Genomic DNA, 16,814 nt, shown 5'->3' with positions numbered 1-16,814 from the left:
GTACAATAACAAACTTTTTACACTTTTTGCATCATTTTGCAATGCATTAAGTTATGAACATGGACTTGGTATATGTTCTTTCGCATTATTTTTTCAAGTAGAAAAACATAGTGAAGCTGTTTTATCAAATAAAAATCCAAAATAAATACCAAATTCTCATCCATATGGCCACTTTAACTTACCTGACAGGGTAAGACTGGTCAAAGAGTTATTTTCTGTGATCATATCACAAACTTTCCTTACACCATCAGAACCAATCTTATTATCAGAAATATCCTGAAAATATAAAAGGTGGCAGGAAAATGGTTAATTAGGGGATCGTGTAACGCGGAATCGGTTGCATGGTTGTGTGTATACATTTTCAAAACATTGTGTCAAACGTGTTTATTTCATCGATTAAGCTTTATAAGCAATATACAAAGAGAAAGAAGGGAACCAAAAATTCACTTTCTACGAAATTATAGTATGTTTGCTAAGTATAATATACATCTATAGCCACGCTCTGTCATTGTGGCAATGGTTTATAAACTAGCTTGTTCCATTTGCTAGATAGAATATTCAAGCTCAGTGATTATGACAATGATCTCCTGAGATACATGCATTTACAGTAGAAGGCGAAAACGGTACTGTAACTCTAAAAACTGGAGGGAGTAGTAACTTTTTATATACAAGATAGAGATCTCAACAAACAAGATATATTTTTGCCTTTTTTTCAATTGCTCAGTATTCTTAATATTCCCTGCACAGTATGGATATGTCTCGGTATCTGAACAACATTAGTTTAACTAAGCGATACTTACTAGAGTGGAGATAATAGCATTCTCTGTTAGCATATCTGCCACATGTATGGCCCCTTCTCTACCGAGTCTGTTGTCTGCCAAATTCAATTTTGTCACAGTGAGATTCCTCTGATGGGAAAATAAAACGAATTTTCGTAAATTACTAGTCGCTGAATATCAACATAGGATTCGATGTCGTTGGTTGCAAACTGGAGTGATGTATCGGTGTGGGTTCGACACACAGACATTTTATATAGGTAAAAAGTGATACATAAAATGAACATGGAAGTTCGTCAAAATAGATTTCTATAAACCGGGCTACTTATAGTATAGTACGTAGACAAAATATACACACTTTCCTTTATTTACGTGTTGGAGTAAAAGTTGGAGTAAAAAATAAAAAAAGTAAAAGTCTATGTGATCTTAAATTTGGTTTTATGATAGGTTGTGTCTCTTTCGAACACCCAGACTACATAAGACTGTGCAAAAGAGTGATGTAGCAGTTACACATTTTCAATTTTGGTCAAAATAAATTCAAATCATGTAAATACAGTTGTCACTTTTACGAAAATGGAAAATAATACTGTGAAACTTGTTATGATAAAATATTGTCTGAGTAAATTAAAACCTTATATCTCTTGTGTCATTTCGATTATTTTGATTATTGAAATATTGTTGCTAGAATAGACTAAAATATCTTGATAACTAAAACCATAGACAGTCTTCCCCACTGTCTATCTACAACCATCATGATGTCTTCAATGTATACAGCAATGGCGGCATCCATGATCGATCGTCGTCATGGTTACAACAGGCTATACTGAAACAACGAAATTGCTTACCACTAACGCTGTTGACAATGCCTGCATGTCCTTGGCCGACATACCACAATATTTCAAGTTCATACAGTGGTCTCTTTTCTTCAATGTTCGAATGATGATCGATGACGGAATGACGCCCAAACGTCGACATGATGATTTGTACACAGCAATATCTCTGTCTGTACATGTGTCCGTGTTTTCTTCATGGAAACCCTCGTCGGCCGTCGACTGTAGATTCCTACCGCTGTCGTGTACTTTTCCTTTAACTAGACTCATAACTGCTGACTAAGCAAAACTGTAATAAACAGGTTAGAAAGAAAGTCGACATTTTGAAGATGAAGAGAGACATTTATCTCGACATCTGTGAAGATGTTCATTTCAAATTCATGGCAAATGTATAACCTGTCACCTCACCTGAACTTTGTAAACAAATGACTAAGACACCAATAATTGAGCTCACGCCATGATCAAATTAATGAAGTCAGCTCATTAGAATGTCGATGAATGAGACCGAACTAACCACGTGGAAAGAAAAACACACGTCATATAAAACAGTTGTGTAATATTCTCGACATACATGACAAAAATATTAATTTGCGAAATTGCAGTGACGGGTGAAGCTAGATACAAGAACTGTTTTTTAATACGACAGAGTTGATGAGCAGTTCAACTGACATGGCATTTTGCGTTGAAACTGACATGAGGTGTAGAAATTGATATATTGTGTAGAAATTGACATTTCGTGTAGACGTTGACAAAACAGTACAGGTATCAGATCGCGATGATAGAACTTTAATGAACATGACATTTCGCTTACAATTGAAATTCAACCAGTTGGTTAGGAAAGGTATACAATATTGATATATTTTGCTTGCTTAGAATTCAAGTAAAACCAATGTGACAACGAGGATATTTATCATAATTATTATCATCATGATTTTTATTACACTCCAGTCTATTTACGACGTTGAATGACTGACAACGATAGCACTCGTCTTATGCTATCGGAGTCAGACATTCAGCGCCGTAAACAAGCGTAAAGACACATCATCACTAACTTATCGGCACATTGGGTACAGCGTATTGCAATGTTACTGTTCACTCTCTCGGATACAGCCACGCTGAAATAAAAGAAAAATTTGACATTCTACACTTTAAGATAGGAAGATTGCAATTTACATATAATCTGAATAAACTAAACCATTTATAAACGTGCTGCAACTAGACACAGATATATGTGGGCGCCAATGTTTTGATGTCTTCATTTGATGTCAGCATCTAGGTCATTGTCTTGACGCCCATGTCAGCTCTTGCACTAATAAGATTTTCTCTAACTGGGTGTTTGGCGACGTGTATAAACACACAAAGTTACTTGTCTGTGATAAACAGCGTCATGTCTGAACCCAAACACGGTAATTACAAATTCATGACAGTACCGTAGTTCAGTTTATTTAGACAAAATGTAGAAAGAAAATGTGATCATTCAATCTTGCTAAGTGTACAGTGTAGCGTGATTAGTTTCTTATTGATTCAAACAGAGAGAGTGAACGGTAACCTGCATCGCGCTGTATGTATTTGTTGACGCGGCAAGGCAAATGAATGTACAGTTTAAGTTGTGACATTCAGCTGTCTGGCAGAGTTTTAGAAAAAAGTTGATCAAGAGCAAACGAATAATCCTGCATAATCCTTATGGCTCCACTAATAACATAACACTAAACCCCAAACCTGGGATTGAAACTTGGGCCTTTAATAGAGACTGACGCCATACTTATTGTTTAGGCTTTTAGCTGATCGTACGTACATACCTGAAAAGTTTGATAATTCAGCAAGTTATATACCGTCAATTAGTCGTGAGCGGAATCTATTATAGATAATATAATAATGATTTATTTCGAGAACCAGCTCATACATTAAAAACATTTCACAAAAAAAACATAGAAAAAAGACAAAACAGACTATATTGTTCTTTGAGTTTCCCTGTTGATATAAATGTGCCTAGTATTATAAGTAAATGCAGTTGATCGTATTCCTATTACATTGAATACTAACCTCGATTCGTTTTTATACAAAATTTCAAATTAGTTGGCCTTATTGTCAATATTGAAGATTCCTCACTCACTTGTCATTAATTGTTGTTATTAAGCTTACAGTAGGACACTTGGGAATACTTATCGTGTGAATAAACTGATCGGATGGTAACCAAGAACAAATGACTGGCAACGTGCCCACGACTCTGACTGAATAGCAAACAGTGGACACAAAAGAATGTATTTGAACGACGAAAATTAAAGTAAACTCAGTGTCTAGTTATACGGTTTCAGAATTCCATTTAAAAGTTTATGATGTTGCAGTAATTAAGAAAATTGAGAACATGTGAGGTTGATGGCACTGTCTAACAGTATAAGGAATCATTTTAGTGGTATTCTGGCCAGGAATTGTGTGCTGTATCATGCCTGACCATTACAGGAACAACAGTGTCAACTCCTGTCACTGGCATGGTTCACAATGAATTATTTTATGTTGCTCCATCTTTAGTTTTCAGAGCCAATAAACACGTTCTTTTGTTTCGCTATTATGCTAATTTTCATGCGTAAGAAGGACTGTGTAGTACACCTGCTGACGATACTGACGAGATACCAGAGCAAATTTAATTAGGACTCGCTTCTAATTTTTATTTGATCGTGTGATTAGAAAATGGAAGTACAGTGTGGTTATTTTATAGAAAAGTAAATACAATAAACACGTCGGCGCAGTTATATCAATTTGTTACTAATACCACGCAGAACTATTTCATTTTTTAACACCGTGGCTAGAAAATTAGTATTGATTCTAGTCTCTTATTTTCAAATAAAAAATCGCAGAGTGAATCACACTTGCAGGTTTGAGTGATTAGCCATGTTATAGTTGGTCATATGACGTTTTTGATATCGGGGCAGCAGCCTATATACACCGTGTGTAAGAATGGCTCAGACAATATTAACGGTACTGGTTATATGTTCAGAGGTTAATAGGAATAACAACATAACAATTTTTAAATTAATTTGCTCTTGAAAGTATTTATATATAATTTGCAATGTGCTAAGTTAATTCATCAATTGGCAACGTAAGAACGTGTGATGACCACCTGTGACACAACTCTCATTAAGCTGGTTATACATCATATGTTATATCTTTCTCCAAATTTAATTGCAGAGAAAACAAACATTTGTGAAAGTTGTTATTACAGTGTATTAGCTGAAGTGACATTTGTCAAGCAATGAACACTATGAACTTAAACATATAAAAATCGAACAATGATGCGTGTGTGTGGGGGGGGGTGTCTGGTTGGCTATTGGACTGTAGGTAGTAAGTATGGTGTGTGTGGGGGGGGTAGACTACAACACTGCAATTTATGTGCCCCTTTCATGTATGTACGTCTGTTTATTTGTAATGATACATATTGCAAAGCCATTTAAAAACAAATTAGAACGTTTCCTAATAAAAGTTTGGAAATGTGACGTCAACACGTTTGATATAAAGAAAGGGTTAACATTTACAATAGTTATAATAATTATTTCCAAATATTAAAATATGTCCTGGGAAAAAAATTGACTACAACTGCAAACCGTATTAAGTTAATATAATATAATTATAAAGTATAATATAAAGTAATTATTTTTTATAACTACCGTACTTTACCAGGTTGGAGTGTAACATAATTAAATCGCGAGCTTTGCAACCAGCGACAGGCAAACATTTAAATGCAGAACTTGTTACAAACATGGAAATGAATTAAGGGTTAATAATACTTGGCACTTGTTGGATGTATAGAGATTTGTATTACATTTCATTGGTTAACGATATGAACAATGTTATGGTCTTTTTACATAATAACTCACATTCGCAAATTCATTTCAAGTTCTCCAGGCATTTCATGTACACGTGAAGAGGATATAAAAACTGTTTATATCAAACCATGAAATGGTATAGAAGTCTTTGTCGTCCCAACATACTGTGCCAAGTTATTAATCCAATTCATTTATTTGATTTTCCTGAACACAGTGTTTGTAACATGTCCCTATTGTAAACGCTTGCCTGTCGCTGGCTGTAATAGATATGTACCTAGTAAACCAAGAGTCGGGAAATGCTATACGAGCAGTTTTTGTGTTCAGTTACTATAAACATATATTCGTTTTTAATTCCATAATTCCAGTATTCGTTTTTACCTCCCGTAAGGGTACGGGAGGTATTAAAAGGGGAAGGTGTGTCTGTGTGTCTGTCTGTCTGTCTGTCTGTCTGTCTGTCTGTCTGTCTGTCTGTCTGTCTGTCTGTCTGTCTGTATGTGTGTCTGTGTCATCATTTTCTAAAAATCGGCTGACTCAATTGTAATGAAATTTGGGATATATAATTTTTAGGGTAATAGCTAGACCTGATTAGGTTTTGAGTCAGATCTGTTAATGTTTAATTAGAGAAATTTGCATATTAATGAAATCAACTAATTACGCAATATCAATATCTTAAGACTGCATACTTCAATTTCAATATAATTTAGTATATTCGTTCAACATAACAACATATATGTAGCTTACGGCGTTAATGAATAATTTGCATAATTAATGATTCTTGGTAATTAGGCTATATCTTATGACTGCATACTTCAATTTCAATACAATTCAGTACATACATTAACCATAACAAATTGTGTATGTCCTATAAAGTTAGTTGATGTACCTTACATTGTTAATGAATAATTTGCATAATTAATGATTTTCGGTAATTAGGCTATATATCTTAAGACTGCATACTTCAAATTTCGTATAATATGATACGTACATCATAATAATACGCACCTGTCCTATGAAGTTTGTTGCTACAACTTTTTCCTTTAATGAGTATTTTGAATAATGAATGATATTCAGTAATTAAGCAGTATCATACACTCTTACATACATTAACCTAAGAAAGCACGCTTGTCCAAAAAACAAAGCCTGTTACCATAGTTTTTTAGTTTAATGAGTTATTTACATAATTAGTTATTCCCTTACGGGAGGCATTCAGTTTAAATCTGGTTAATTCCATAATTCCAGTAACCTTCTCAAACAACTGTTACAATTCAGTGAATGGTCCGGCATGTAAAGTCGGTGCTTATGAGCAAAATATGGCATTTGTCTGCGCTGATAAAAAATCAATTTTTTTAAATGATAGAACTTTTCTAAGCTGCTGGTAAAGACAAATTTTATGTTTGACTGTGTACAACAGCAATCGTTTTCTTAAGGCGAAACTATTTTGGGGGATTTGATATTCTCAACAGTCTGGGATATATGTAGGACTTAAAACTTGTAACAGCTAACTGTAAATACTTAGCATATTAGTCGACACAATACGTAAGCAATGTAAAAGCTATGATAATATAGTTAAACCAGTTGACTGTAAAACTTACAGGTAGTCTGTACAGTGAATAGTATTCTATGCAATGAAGTCTATGATAATTGACAGAGACAGTTGACTGCAAAACTTCCAGGTAGTCTGTACAGTGAATAGTATTCTATGCAATGAAGTCTATGATAAGTGACAGAGACAGTTGACTGTAAAACTTCCAGGTAGTCAGTACAGTGAATAGTATTCTATGCAATGAAGTCTATGATAAGTGACAGAGACAGTTGACTGTAAAACTTCAAGGTAGTCTGTACAGTGAATAGTATTCTATGCAATGAAGTCTATGATAAGTGACAGAGACAGTTGACTGTAAAACTTACAGGTAGTCTGTAGAGATCTGTATATATCTGTACAAGGAATATTATTCTATCCAACGAAGTCATATATTTTGTTTTGTTGGCATGGTTACTCAAATTAATGTATTGCCAGTCGTTGAGGTTGGCCTTGATAAAAGATATAGCTATGACGTAGTAGCTTTTAAAATAGTTTCGGTGGCTTTTAATGTAGGAAGACAGGTACTTCATCACCTAGTTATTAGATAAAATATTGTTAGTCCTAGAATATGTATTTTCAATTGACCTAACCCCATCATATATTCCCGTATGATATACTGTATGCTGGTAAGTACTCTTAAGTGCTATCTCGTGTACGTCAATTGTTCTATGGTAGTCATTACAGAAATGGCGCCCATTTGAGCGTAAGTAGGAACATTTATATTAAACCGAGAAATTGGATTATTTCATTATGACATTTGTGATCGCAAACTGAATAAAATAACACTCATCATCCACACGATTGCACAAACTCTAACAATGCGTAGCAATAGGTCAGGAAATTAGTCACTAACCTTATTAGGACGTGAAACACTTGACAGCGATAACCCGATCTTTTCAACTTGATAACCTTTCCGCAAACCAGCTGAACATTCCCTCGTACCGATACCTGTCGATCGGCGGTAAACACGATCTAAATACTCTGACCTGGTGGACACTATATACATAGTTATTTCTCGTTACAAGTATTTGTTATTGTTCCCCTGGGATAATATTAATGAACATTTGACGTATGTCTTTCATTTCAAGCATTGCTATATTTTTTTGTACAGGTAAATTCCCACGGGGTTTTGAATAATGTAATTAAACATTCTTGGTGTTACCGTATTCACCTAGAGTCTGCATACATTGTGTTCAATGTTAATTGGCTCCCATGGTAACCACATCGTTTGTTTTTGTGAACATGACAATGTTTTGTTTCATGAAGTCACGATTATGAAATTAATAGTTTTGAATTCCCAATGATCATAGGTTTGTCCGTTGTCATACAAGTAACACCACTGTGACCAGGTATTTAGTGTTAGAGGGGTTCATATCAGCTAACTTAATAACCGACGATTTCATGTACGTAATATACGAAACTCAATTATGGCATGTGCATTGACGGGTTGGTTTAATAATGCGATACATGAAGTGCACCCGAAAAATTAAACCAAATTAAAATGTTTACTATATATGTATGTAAATCTTGACGAGAGTCAACTACACCCAGCTCATTTGATACGTTCTTCGTTACCATTGTGCTGTTACTGATTACTTCTCCCGGATATGTAAACTAGATTATTTGATACGTTCTTTGTCAACATTGTGGTTTTCTTTCCCCGGATATGTATGTGATCTGAAATGTTACCCAACTTAAGACAAACGTGTGAAATATTATAGTATGAATCAAGTTGTTTTTAATTATCACCATTATATTATCAAACTTTCTCAGCAAAAAGTTGTATTTTGTGTGAGACGTAAAAAAACATCATGATGTATAATTGAAACTCTATAGTCACTCTGGTTTGGTAGTAATTGAAATACATTGAAATCCAGATATAAACGGAATGCCTTTTCAACTGTTGCACAAGATTAGCAAATGGAGATTGTCTGATTCTACTCAGAGATATGTATTTTATATGTGAATCGTCCAAAAGGAATAAAATAGAGTGAACATGTAAATAAATATCGGATATATCAACTTTGTAGCCGAATATGATATGTTGATAGCTTCACACTCGGGGAAGTTGCAGCGCCCTTTCGAGGCGACAAAGGGCAATGTGAAAGCTGAATCTATATAATTAGTCAAACTTTCTCATGTATATCCCAAAGTATATTTACCAAATGTCGACTTATCATTAATCTACACGTTAAGTTGTGAGTAATTCCAAGCTTTGATTCACAAGATATGGCTCAATGATCAAAACAAGTTATTTATACAAATGACTCATTAATATATGTTTTGTACCAAAATCTAACCATGTCTTGTAATTACCATAACACACGTTTTATAATTTTCATAAGAGTTGGAGCTGTAGTTTTTGTGATATCATGTTCACAGAGAGACAGACAGAGAGACAGACAGAGAGACATACATACATACATACATACATACATACATACATACATACATACATACATACATACATACATACATACATACATACAGACAGACAGACAGACAGACAGACAGACAGACAGACAGACAGACAGACAGACAGACAGACAGACAGACAGACAGACAGACATACAGACAGACAGACAGACAGACAGACAGACACACAGACACACAGACAGACAGACAGACACACAGACACACAGACACAGACACACAGGCAGGCAGACAGACAGACAGACAGACAGACAGACAGACAGACAGACAGACAGACAGACAGACAGACAGACAGACAGACAGACAGACAGACAGACAAAAACATTACATTCGTATGTAATGAGTCACCCATGAATTCATACTATGTGCTGAGATACCCCGAGAAATGATAGAAAATTGTACCAAAACTACTTATGTTCTTAAACACAATGTTCAATTCCATTCAAATTGTGTTATAGTAACAACATAACTTTTATAGCGCCCTTTTTATCATTAAAAAAATATTGAAAAGCGCTGAACAATAACAATTTAAAAAAATTAAAAAGTATTGGGAAATGAAATAAAATGAAATACATGTACAGTTAAAACTCGTAAGATAAACATAATTACATAAAAGACCCGAGAAAACAAATAAAGTTCTACAATCAAAATAAATTCGTTTACATCAATATAATCTATAATGCTGTTTAAAAAGATGTGTTTTTAGCTCACGTTTAAAATGTTCCACATTATCAATAACCTTAATCGATTAGTGATACTGGAGTTCCATAGTTTTGGCCGACAGATGGCGAAAGCTCTGTCATTCAATTTATTGAACGACCTGGGCACTATTACATTATGACTGTTGTTGTCTCTTAAGCTGTAATTGGTGTTATGGACCCTTTTAACCAAATCTATTATGTAACTGGGAGCTACACCTTGCAATGCATTAAACACAAGTAAAATTATCTTAAATTCTACCCTAGCCTTTACAGGGAGCCAATTCATCATATTTTAGTCAAACCTTTCACTACACGCATGACGTAACTTTGCAGACGTTGTAATCTGTCAAATAGATATTGTGGCATTCCATATAAAATCAAATTTGCATAATCCAATTCTATAATTGGATAAGTTTGTCCCGGCATCTGTCTTTTTTATCAGTGCATCTTTCCAAGAATCCGAAAATATGTCATTACGAAGAGAATAGTTGGTCATTCTGGTGATAATGGGTAGCAGGACATCAACATATTCTTTCAGTAACCAAGTTGGAATGGGGTCACTTATGCATTGTGTTGACGGAGCCTTTATAATAGAATGTAACACCTTACTTCGTCACATGTCAGATAATAATAGTAAGATACTTTACTTTTGAAAATGTGGTCTTTACGCGGGGGGGGGGGGGGGGTCCTCTGGGCATCGGAGGTGGAGGTCACCTTCAGAAAAAAAACACTTTCAACTTTTAAAAAAAACCTGCTAGATAAAAATGACCGACCCTATAGTAACTGTTGCTCAATGGAATGTCATTTTATTATAGGCTGCCCTCTAGCGTTCAATTTTGCATTTGTCTGCTCTTGTACATATTTATTCACAAACAGTTTAAATACACATTCCTAGTTTTTCTTCTGAAACCGCGGAATATACAATGGAAACAAGTTAAGTTGAAACATATCGTTAACTGGGTGGGCGAAAATCATATGTAAAAGCATTGCTATATCTTATAACACAACAACAATTGAAGTGAAATTGGTACTCTGGTTTCATCCATTGACATGCCTAAGTATACATTGTTGCAATATGTAAATGATCTGACGACGATCTGATAAGATAGCTATCTGTCTGTCTTTTTGTGTGTTTGTCTATCATAAACATCTGCTATTATGCTGTCTTCGAACTCCTTCCGGATTGATACCAATGTATGCAAATTCTGTAAAGGAAACTTTCAATCTATATATTTGTGACAAGAAACGGAATCAGAAATGGACCGCCCAAAACGTGAAAGTAGATCGAGACAGGAAATATTAACTGTAAGCCTAGAAATGTGTATGTCTGGATATGTCTAAGTTAATACCTACAGCGAAAGAAGATAAACCTAAAGACTGCTCATAATAAGTATTGAAAAGACAGCAGTAAGCTTACAAATTACACACTAGTCTCAGTACTGTGGATAAATTTGTAACCATGGTAACGCTACTTTAGTGTATGAAATTGAAGTGAACAATTTTCCTTTAAGCAAAACGCATTGTCTCGATCCTGGATTCAAACAGTTCACCGGATCTGTTTGCTATAACCACGCAGAAACCAACAAGAAATTGCATATGCTACTACTTAAAGATAACAAGATTGAATGAATACAGTTGCTTGCGACATTTGGTCTAAATAAAATAAACTAATGTGTCACCATGTAGACATAATATGCATTAAATGCCTCAGACATCAAAACATTGTCGCCGACGCCCGTGTACGCGTGTGTCTCCGTACTCTAGTTACGTTCTGAATTGTTTATTTTCATTTACACAAAATGTAGCAAGAAGTTGCGATATTGCTGTCTCTGTGTAGACTATTCTTGTTAATTTCTGCGTGGTTGTATCAAACAGATACGGTGAATGGTAACTTGAGAAGTGCTGTAGAACTGTCGTATCTCGTACGCAGAAGTAGTTCCGTCTAGTCATATCACAAAAACAAATCATATCCACAGGGATGTTTGATATTGTAAGATGCGCACGATAAATCTGAGGGTTTCTGGCCGTATTTACAGATTAGGTGAATTGTAATTTCCTTACCTGGCAGGTATAAATAACAAAATGATAGTTTTTATCTCATCGCATGCGTATGAAAGATATTCTTGTTTTGGAGAACTAATCTTTATTCAATGAGAGACCTTAGACTGACACAGGATGAACGTACAGCATATACATCAGAAACGTTATCTAAAATACAAAATCTAGATGAAATGTCACTAACTGACTTTCGCAAAACCGTACTCGTTGAAACTCAATACAAAACTATGTAGGCATTATGACTGTGATACAAATCTCTCTTCAGCAAATGCCTTGCAGGAAAGTTACTGAAACTCATTATCTTAGATCGCCCTCAAACGTTTACAACTTGTCATTATCCGGCAAGAAATTGACCAATCACAATCTTCCTTTTATACTCTCAATGTTGTTGACTGCTTTTAATAATAGTCACCTAATTGTTTCTATGACATTCATTTACGGCATATTATTATCCAAAAATATACCCACAAAAATTACTAAGGTATGAGTACACACTTGAATCCAAATACCATTTTTCGTCACTTTTTGCCAACTAACCCTATCAAGAAAAAAATCGATCGCATCTGCCAGTGGTTAGTTGTCTCCCGGGGGGCGGAAAAACCAATACCCCATTTTAGGCAATTACAGGTTTTTTAAAAGATGAAAGTTTTGATCAAAATACATTTCCTTAGGAGGTAACATTTTAGGGCAATTAATGGCAGTTGTGATTTGGTAAAGGACAATTGACCACATTTTAGACCAAGCAAAATGAAAAATAATACAAAGTGGGTCCCGTTGTAGACTCTTCAGCTACAAAAAAAAACAGACCCCATTTTAGACCAAAGGGCTAGAAAACACACCCCAAAGGGCAGCACATATACATATACTCAAATAAGGGGAGTAGCACCCCCGAGTTGTCTACCTCTCCTATAATTAATTCTGATAGATGGTGGTATTATATCGATAAGATTGATGTCCGCATATAAACAGTCCTGATTCAGAAGGAACTCGACTACCTGCTTGTCAAGGAATTATGAAGTTGTTGGATGTTGATCATGTTTGATCACGAGGCGGTCACACATGTCTCAGTGAGCACAGCGACATCAGAAATAAATCGACCGTTATGCGCTTTAAACAGACTCGGCAATGTCTGCTTGGAAATACGTGGACGTGCTCAAAAAGAATTAAATGAACAGACTACGGGGTCAACGAATTGTACACAATCTTTGCATGTGAACTGAGTGTACAAGGTAGTCTGAGTAGCAAATTAGCCAAATACCTTAAAGGCAATAACGTAATCATTTTGACTGGGCAAGTTAAGTAACATTTTGGGGATTATAACTCCCAGCAATTATTTGACTTCTCTACACTTGGTACATACTATGTACGCTGAAAACGTAATTCATTTGTACAAACGTACCTGTCCTAGGGGAACTAACTTTTCATTACTTTTACTGCTGTGGGGTAAGCTTATATAGACTACTCATCAGGTTAAAGCATTGAGTTTGATTCAGTATACTGAGCAGATTAGTGCGCAATCCGTGATACATTGCGTCCAATCAGTCTTGCAAATGTCTGTATGTAATAAGAAAATAGTCTTTCACTCCTCTGTATATCTGCCGAAAGATGTCAAGAATGGGTATGCTATTGTAACGACGGAGTTATTGGTAATTATCATATGAAAAGCAACGTGAATGGAATTTGATAAAATTTAATTTCTTGTACTGTAACAGTTTCTGCCTATGTCCAGTGATTATCTCACTGCAGACGGGGCATGGTTCTATTAAATTTTAAGGAATGTCATTACAATGTGCCATGGAGACTGTCAAACTATCAAGGGCTTTCTCCGGGCGGTCTAGTGTCTTCCCAAATAACAGAAAATGTATCAAGCCTATACCCATTCCTCGAAAAATCTGGTTGTATTACATAAATGACATATCCGTCTGAAAATTAGTATTTCAAATACCACACAATAAGTATATCTAAAACAGTAAAAGTGTTGTATTAATATCAATGTTAAACTTAAGCTATGTTTCCTGTTTAGATGTCTCCAGTCCAGACTTAGATGGACACACAATGATTCGCATCATGTAACTTTACATAAATCTATTTTTTGTACCTGTACTATTTGTAACTGGATTACTAGTGTGTCGATCAGACGACCAACAGTAAACAATAGATTCATTGTAAATTGTTAAAATACTCCAAATAATGCATTATACATGTCAATTAGAAGTCTATTTCATCTAGTAAGTAGTATTATAATAGTAATAAGTTGAAATCTTGATTAACTGGAGTGCTTATTTTTGGGTGCGGACCAAAAATCAATTTGATGATATATTGCACCATACTATGCATACTATGTACGACTACAAATATATGTTTACCCACAGGTGATTCAATACTGTACAGGATTTATGATATTACGAGTAAGTCATTACATTTATTAGAACAGAATTTGGGACTTTAAACGTTTCAAGTAAAGCTTTAAAGGAACTCCAGTCAAATCTATCCACGATGGATTCTCTTGTCATGAGGGATAAAACCTGTGTGCCCAGAGAAAACCCAAGACAGTTCAGCATAGTCGAAATGCCATTCTCTTTCATTAGATCACTTCTAAATTGAATTAAAGCAAGTCTCCACAGCAGTTGTTAGACACGAAAGATGTCATCACTTAGACACCGACATCTGTGTTGCTGGACGAACTGAAAATTCTGACAGTTGTGTCATTTCATGCAATTGAGAAATGTCGTCTAGACTTGATGGATTCTCTAGTACCTTATGCAGGAGGAAACCGGCCTGCACAGAGAAAGCCCTAGATAGTTCGGCAGAGTCTCGCTGGCATTCTCTTCAATTACATCCTTTATAAATTTAATTAAACCAAATCCAATCTCAGTGAGATAATCTCTCGGACACAGACAGAAGTTGTAGTAGGAATGTAACTATTTTTATTTGATCACACTTTATTCAACAGGCTGTCCTCTCAAAGGGTTTACACCAACTTATACCTGTATAATCTTACAAGTCAATGATGATTGATCAGTATCATAATATGATATTATCATAAAAAACGCCGGCGATCGATGGCCAGGGACGGATTGTGATTCTATGTAAATCAGACAAAAGGTTCAATTTCAAGCATAGGGAATTTAAATAATTGGAGCTGAAAATAAAACCTAGGTAGTGATGATACTCCACATTAGTCAACATCTATATCTCATGGATACTTCTATAGAGACCGAAAGAAGAGCCTGTCCTGTTGTCCCTAGATTTTCCCTCACACGGTGCAATTAAGAGCATTCCGAGTTAGTTCTACTGTGAACAAACTGTATATCACGATTTCGCTTGTGGGGATGACTGTCTAAGGTGATGCTAACGAACGTAATTACATTTCCTTTCTGACAGCTATAATAACGATAAGCAGAGTCTAACAAATGGAAGGCAGTCAAAAAACTATCTACTTATATCATATAGTAAATAGTATCAAACTCGCAGAAGAGAGTGCTCGATGCTTGGGTAAGCAGGGTGGGAATAATCAAAGTAAGTTGGTTGGAAGTTGAGGTGCTTAATTGTTGAGAGAGAGAGAGAGAGTCAGTCTGTCTGCAGTTTCAGTCTTTTGAGACGATATCTAAAATACTGCTGCACCAATTCTAAACTCGCTAAACGCAATCTCCCAGTGATGTCCTCCTATGTTGTACTAGAACTTGTTCATTCGGTTATTTATAAGGTCATATCAGTTCATAAATTGGCCGGATATAGTTTCCTTTATCAACTCTATCGAATCAATGTTATAGTCCCAACAGAATGTCTTATCCCTGAAAAGAATAAAGACATACACATACACAATATTGTTAGAGATCAAGATACAATCCCATTGTGACGTATGTGCGTAACAGGGAAGACCAGGTATGAATTTTTAGTTTACCGACGTTTTTAACATTGAACGCTGTCGAGAGAATGTGCATAGGACAAAGTAGAAGACTGAAGCTTCTACGATGTTCGCCACCTTCTATTTACTACCTTGTACAAGTGTTCTCATATTACTATAATTACAATTAGCACAGTTCAACCCAAAGGTTCATCGATCAGAACTTTTGATACATTTTTGTGACGATCACCTTAGAACTTTTTACGGCTATGTGATTTGTTAACGATCAATATGGTCGATCAATTCACCAATACTATTGGGAATTGTTGTCAAAATGAATGACAGCTGTCACACGATATTGAGAAAATGTCAATAGTTTTATTTTCTTACGATCAAGATATTGCTCTGTAGTCGACTGTCGAAACTTTCCTTTTCAACAGAGATGTTATTGGTATTGACTTGTTGGTTGCTTCCTTCAGTGGATTCCTTTCACTTAAGTGACGACAATGCAATTTACTCTTACGCGATGCAAATAGATTTTATTAAGAGATGATCAATTATTAAAACGATATTTGCACTCCTTTTGTAATATGTAACCAATTAAAAGGCACACAATGCATGTGTAAAGTGTATTGGTGCATAACACATTGCCTTTAACCATTACATGTAATTTTCGAAGTAACTTTCTAAACGTATATCATACATCATAGACGCCGGGGTGTAATTAATTTCAAAAAAATATCCCCCAAAATTTACTTGCTGTCAC

The 16,814-nt window shown here is 35.2% G+C and overlaps 1 protein-coding gene across 1 annotated transcript in view; it reads right to left on the bottom strand.

Moving 5' to 3' along the window:
• LOC144452538 (uncharacterized) overlaps positions 1-7,958 on the bottom strand; it is a 14,876-nt gene extending 6,918 nt beyond the window's left edge. Inside the window, exons 1-4 of the mRNA XM_078143639.1 lie at positions 7,863-7,958; positions 1,622-1,895; positions 801-908; positions 183-276 (exon numbers count right to left, since the gene is read on the bottom strand). Of these exons, the coding sequence (XP_077999765.1) occupies positions 183-276; positions 801-908; positions 1,622-1,876 (457 nt within the window). The 5' untranslated portion in view covers positions 1,877-1,895; positions 7,863-7,958. The remainder of the gene's footprint in view (positions 1-182; positions 277-800; positions 909-1,621; positions 1,896-7,862) is intronic.
• Between the last annotated feature and the right edge of the window lie 8,856 nt (positions 7,959-16,814).

This window comes from Glandiceps talaboti, chromosome 22 (assembly GCF_964340395.1).
Source record: "Glandiceps talaboti chromosome 22, keGlaTala1.1, whole genome shotgun sequence".
NCBI classification, from domain to species: Eukaryota; Metazoa; Hemichordata; class Enteropneusta; family Spengelidae; genus Glandiceps; species Glandiceps talaboti.
The sequence above is the reverse complement of the archived record's forward strand: the minus strand, read 5'-3'. Positions and strand labels throughout refer to the sequence as shown.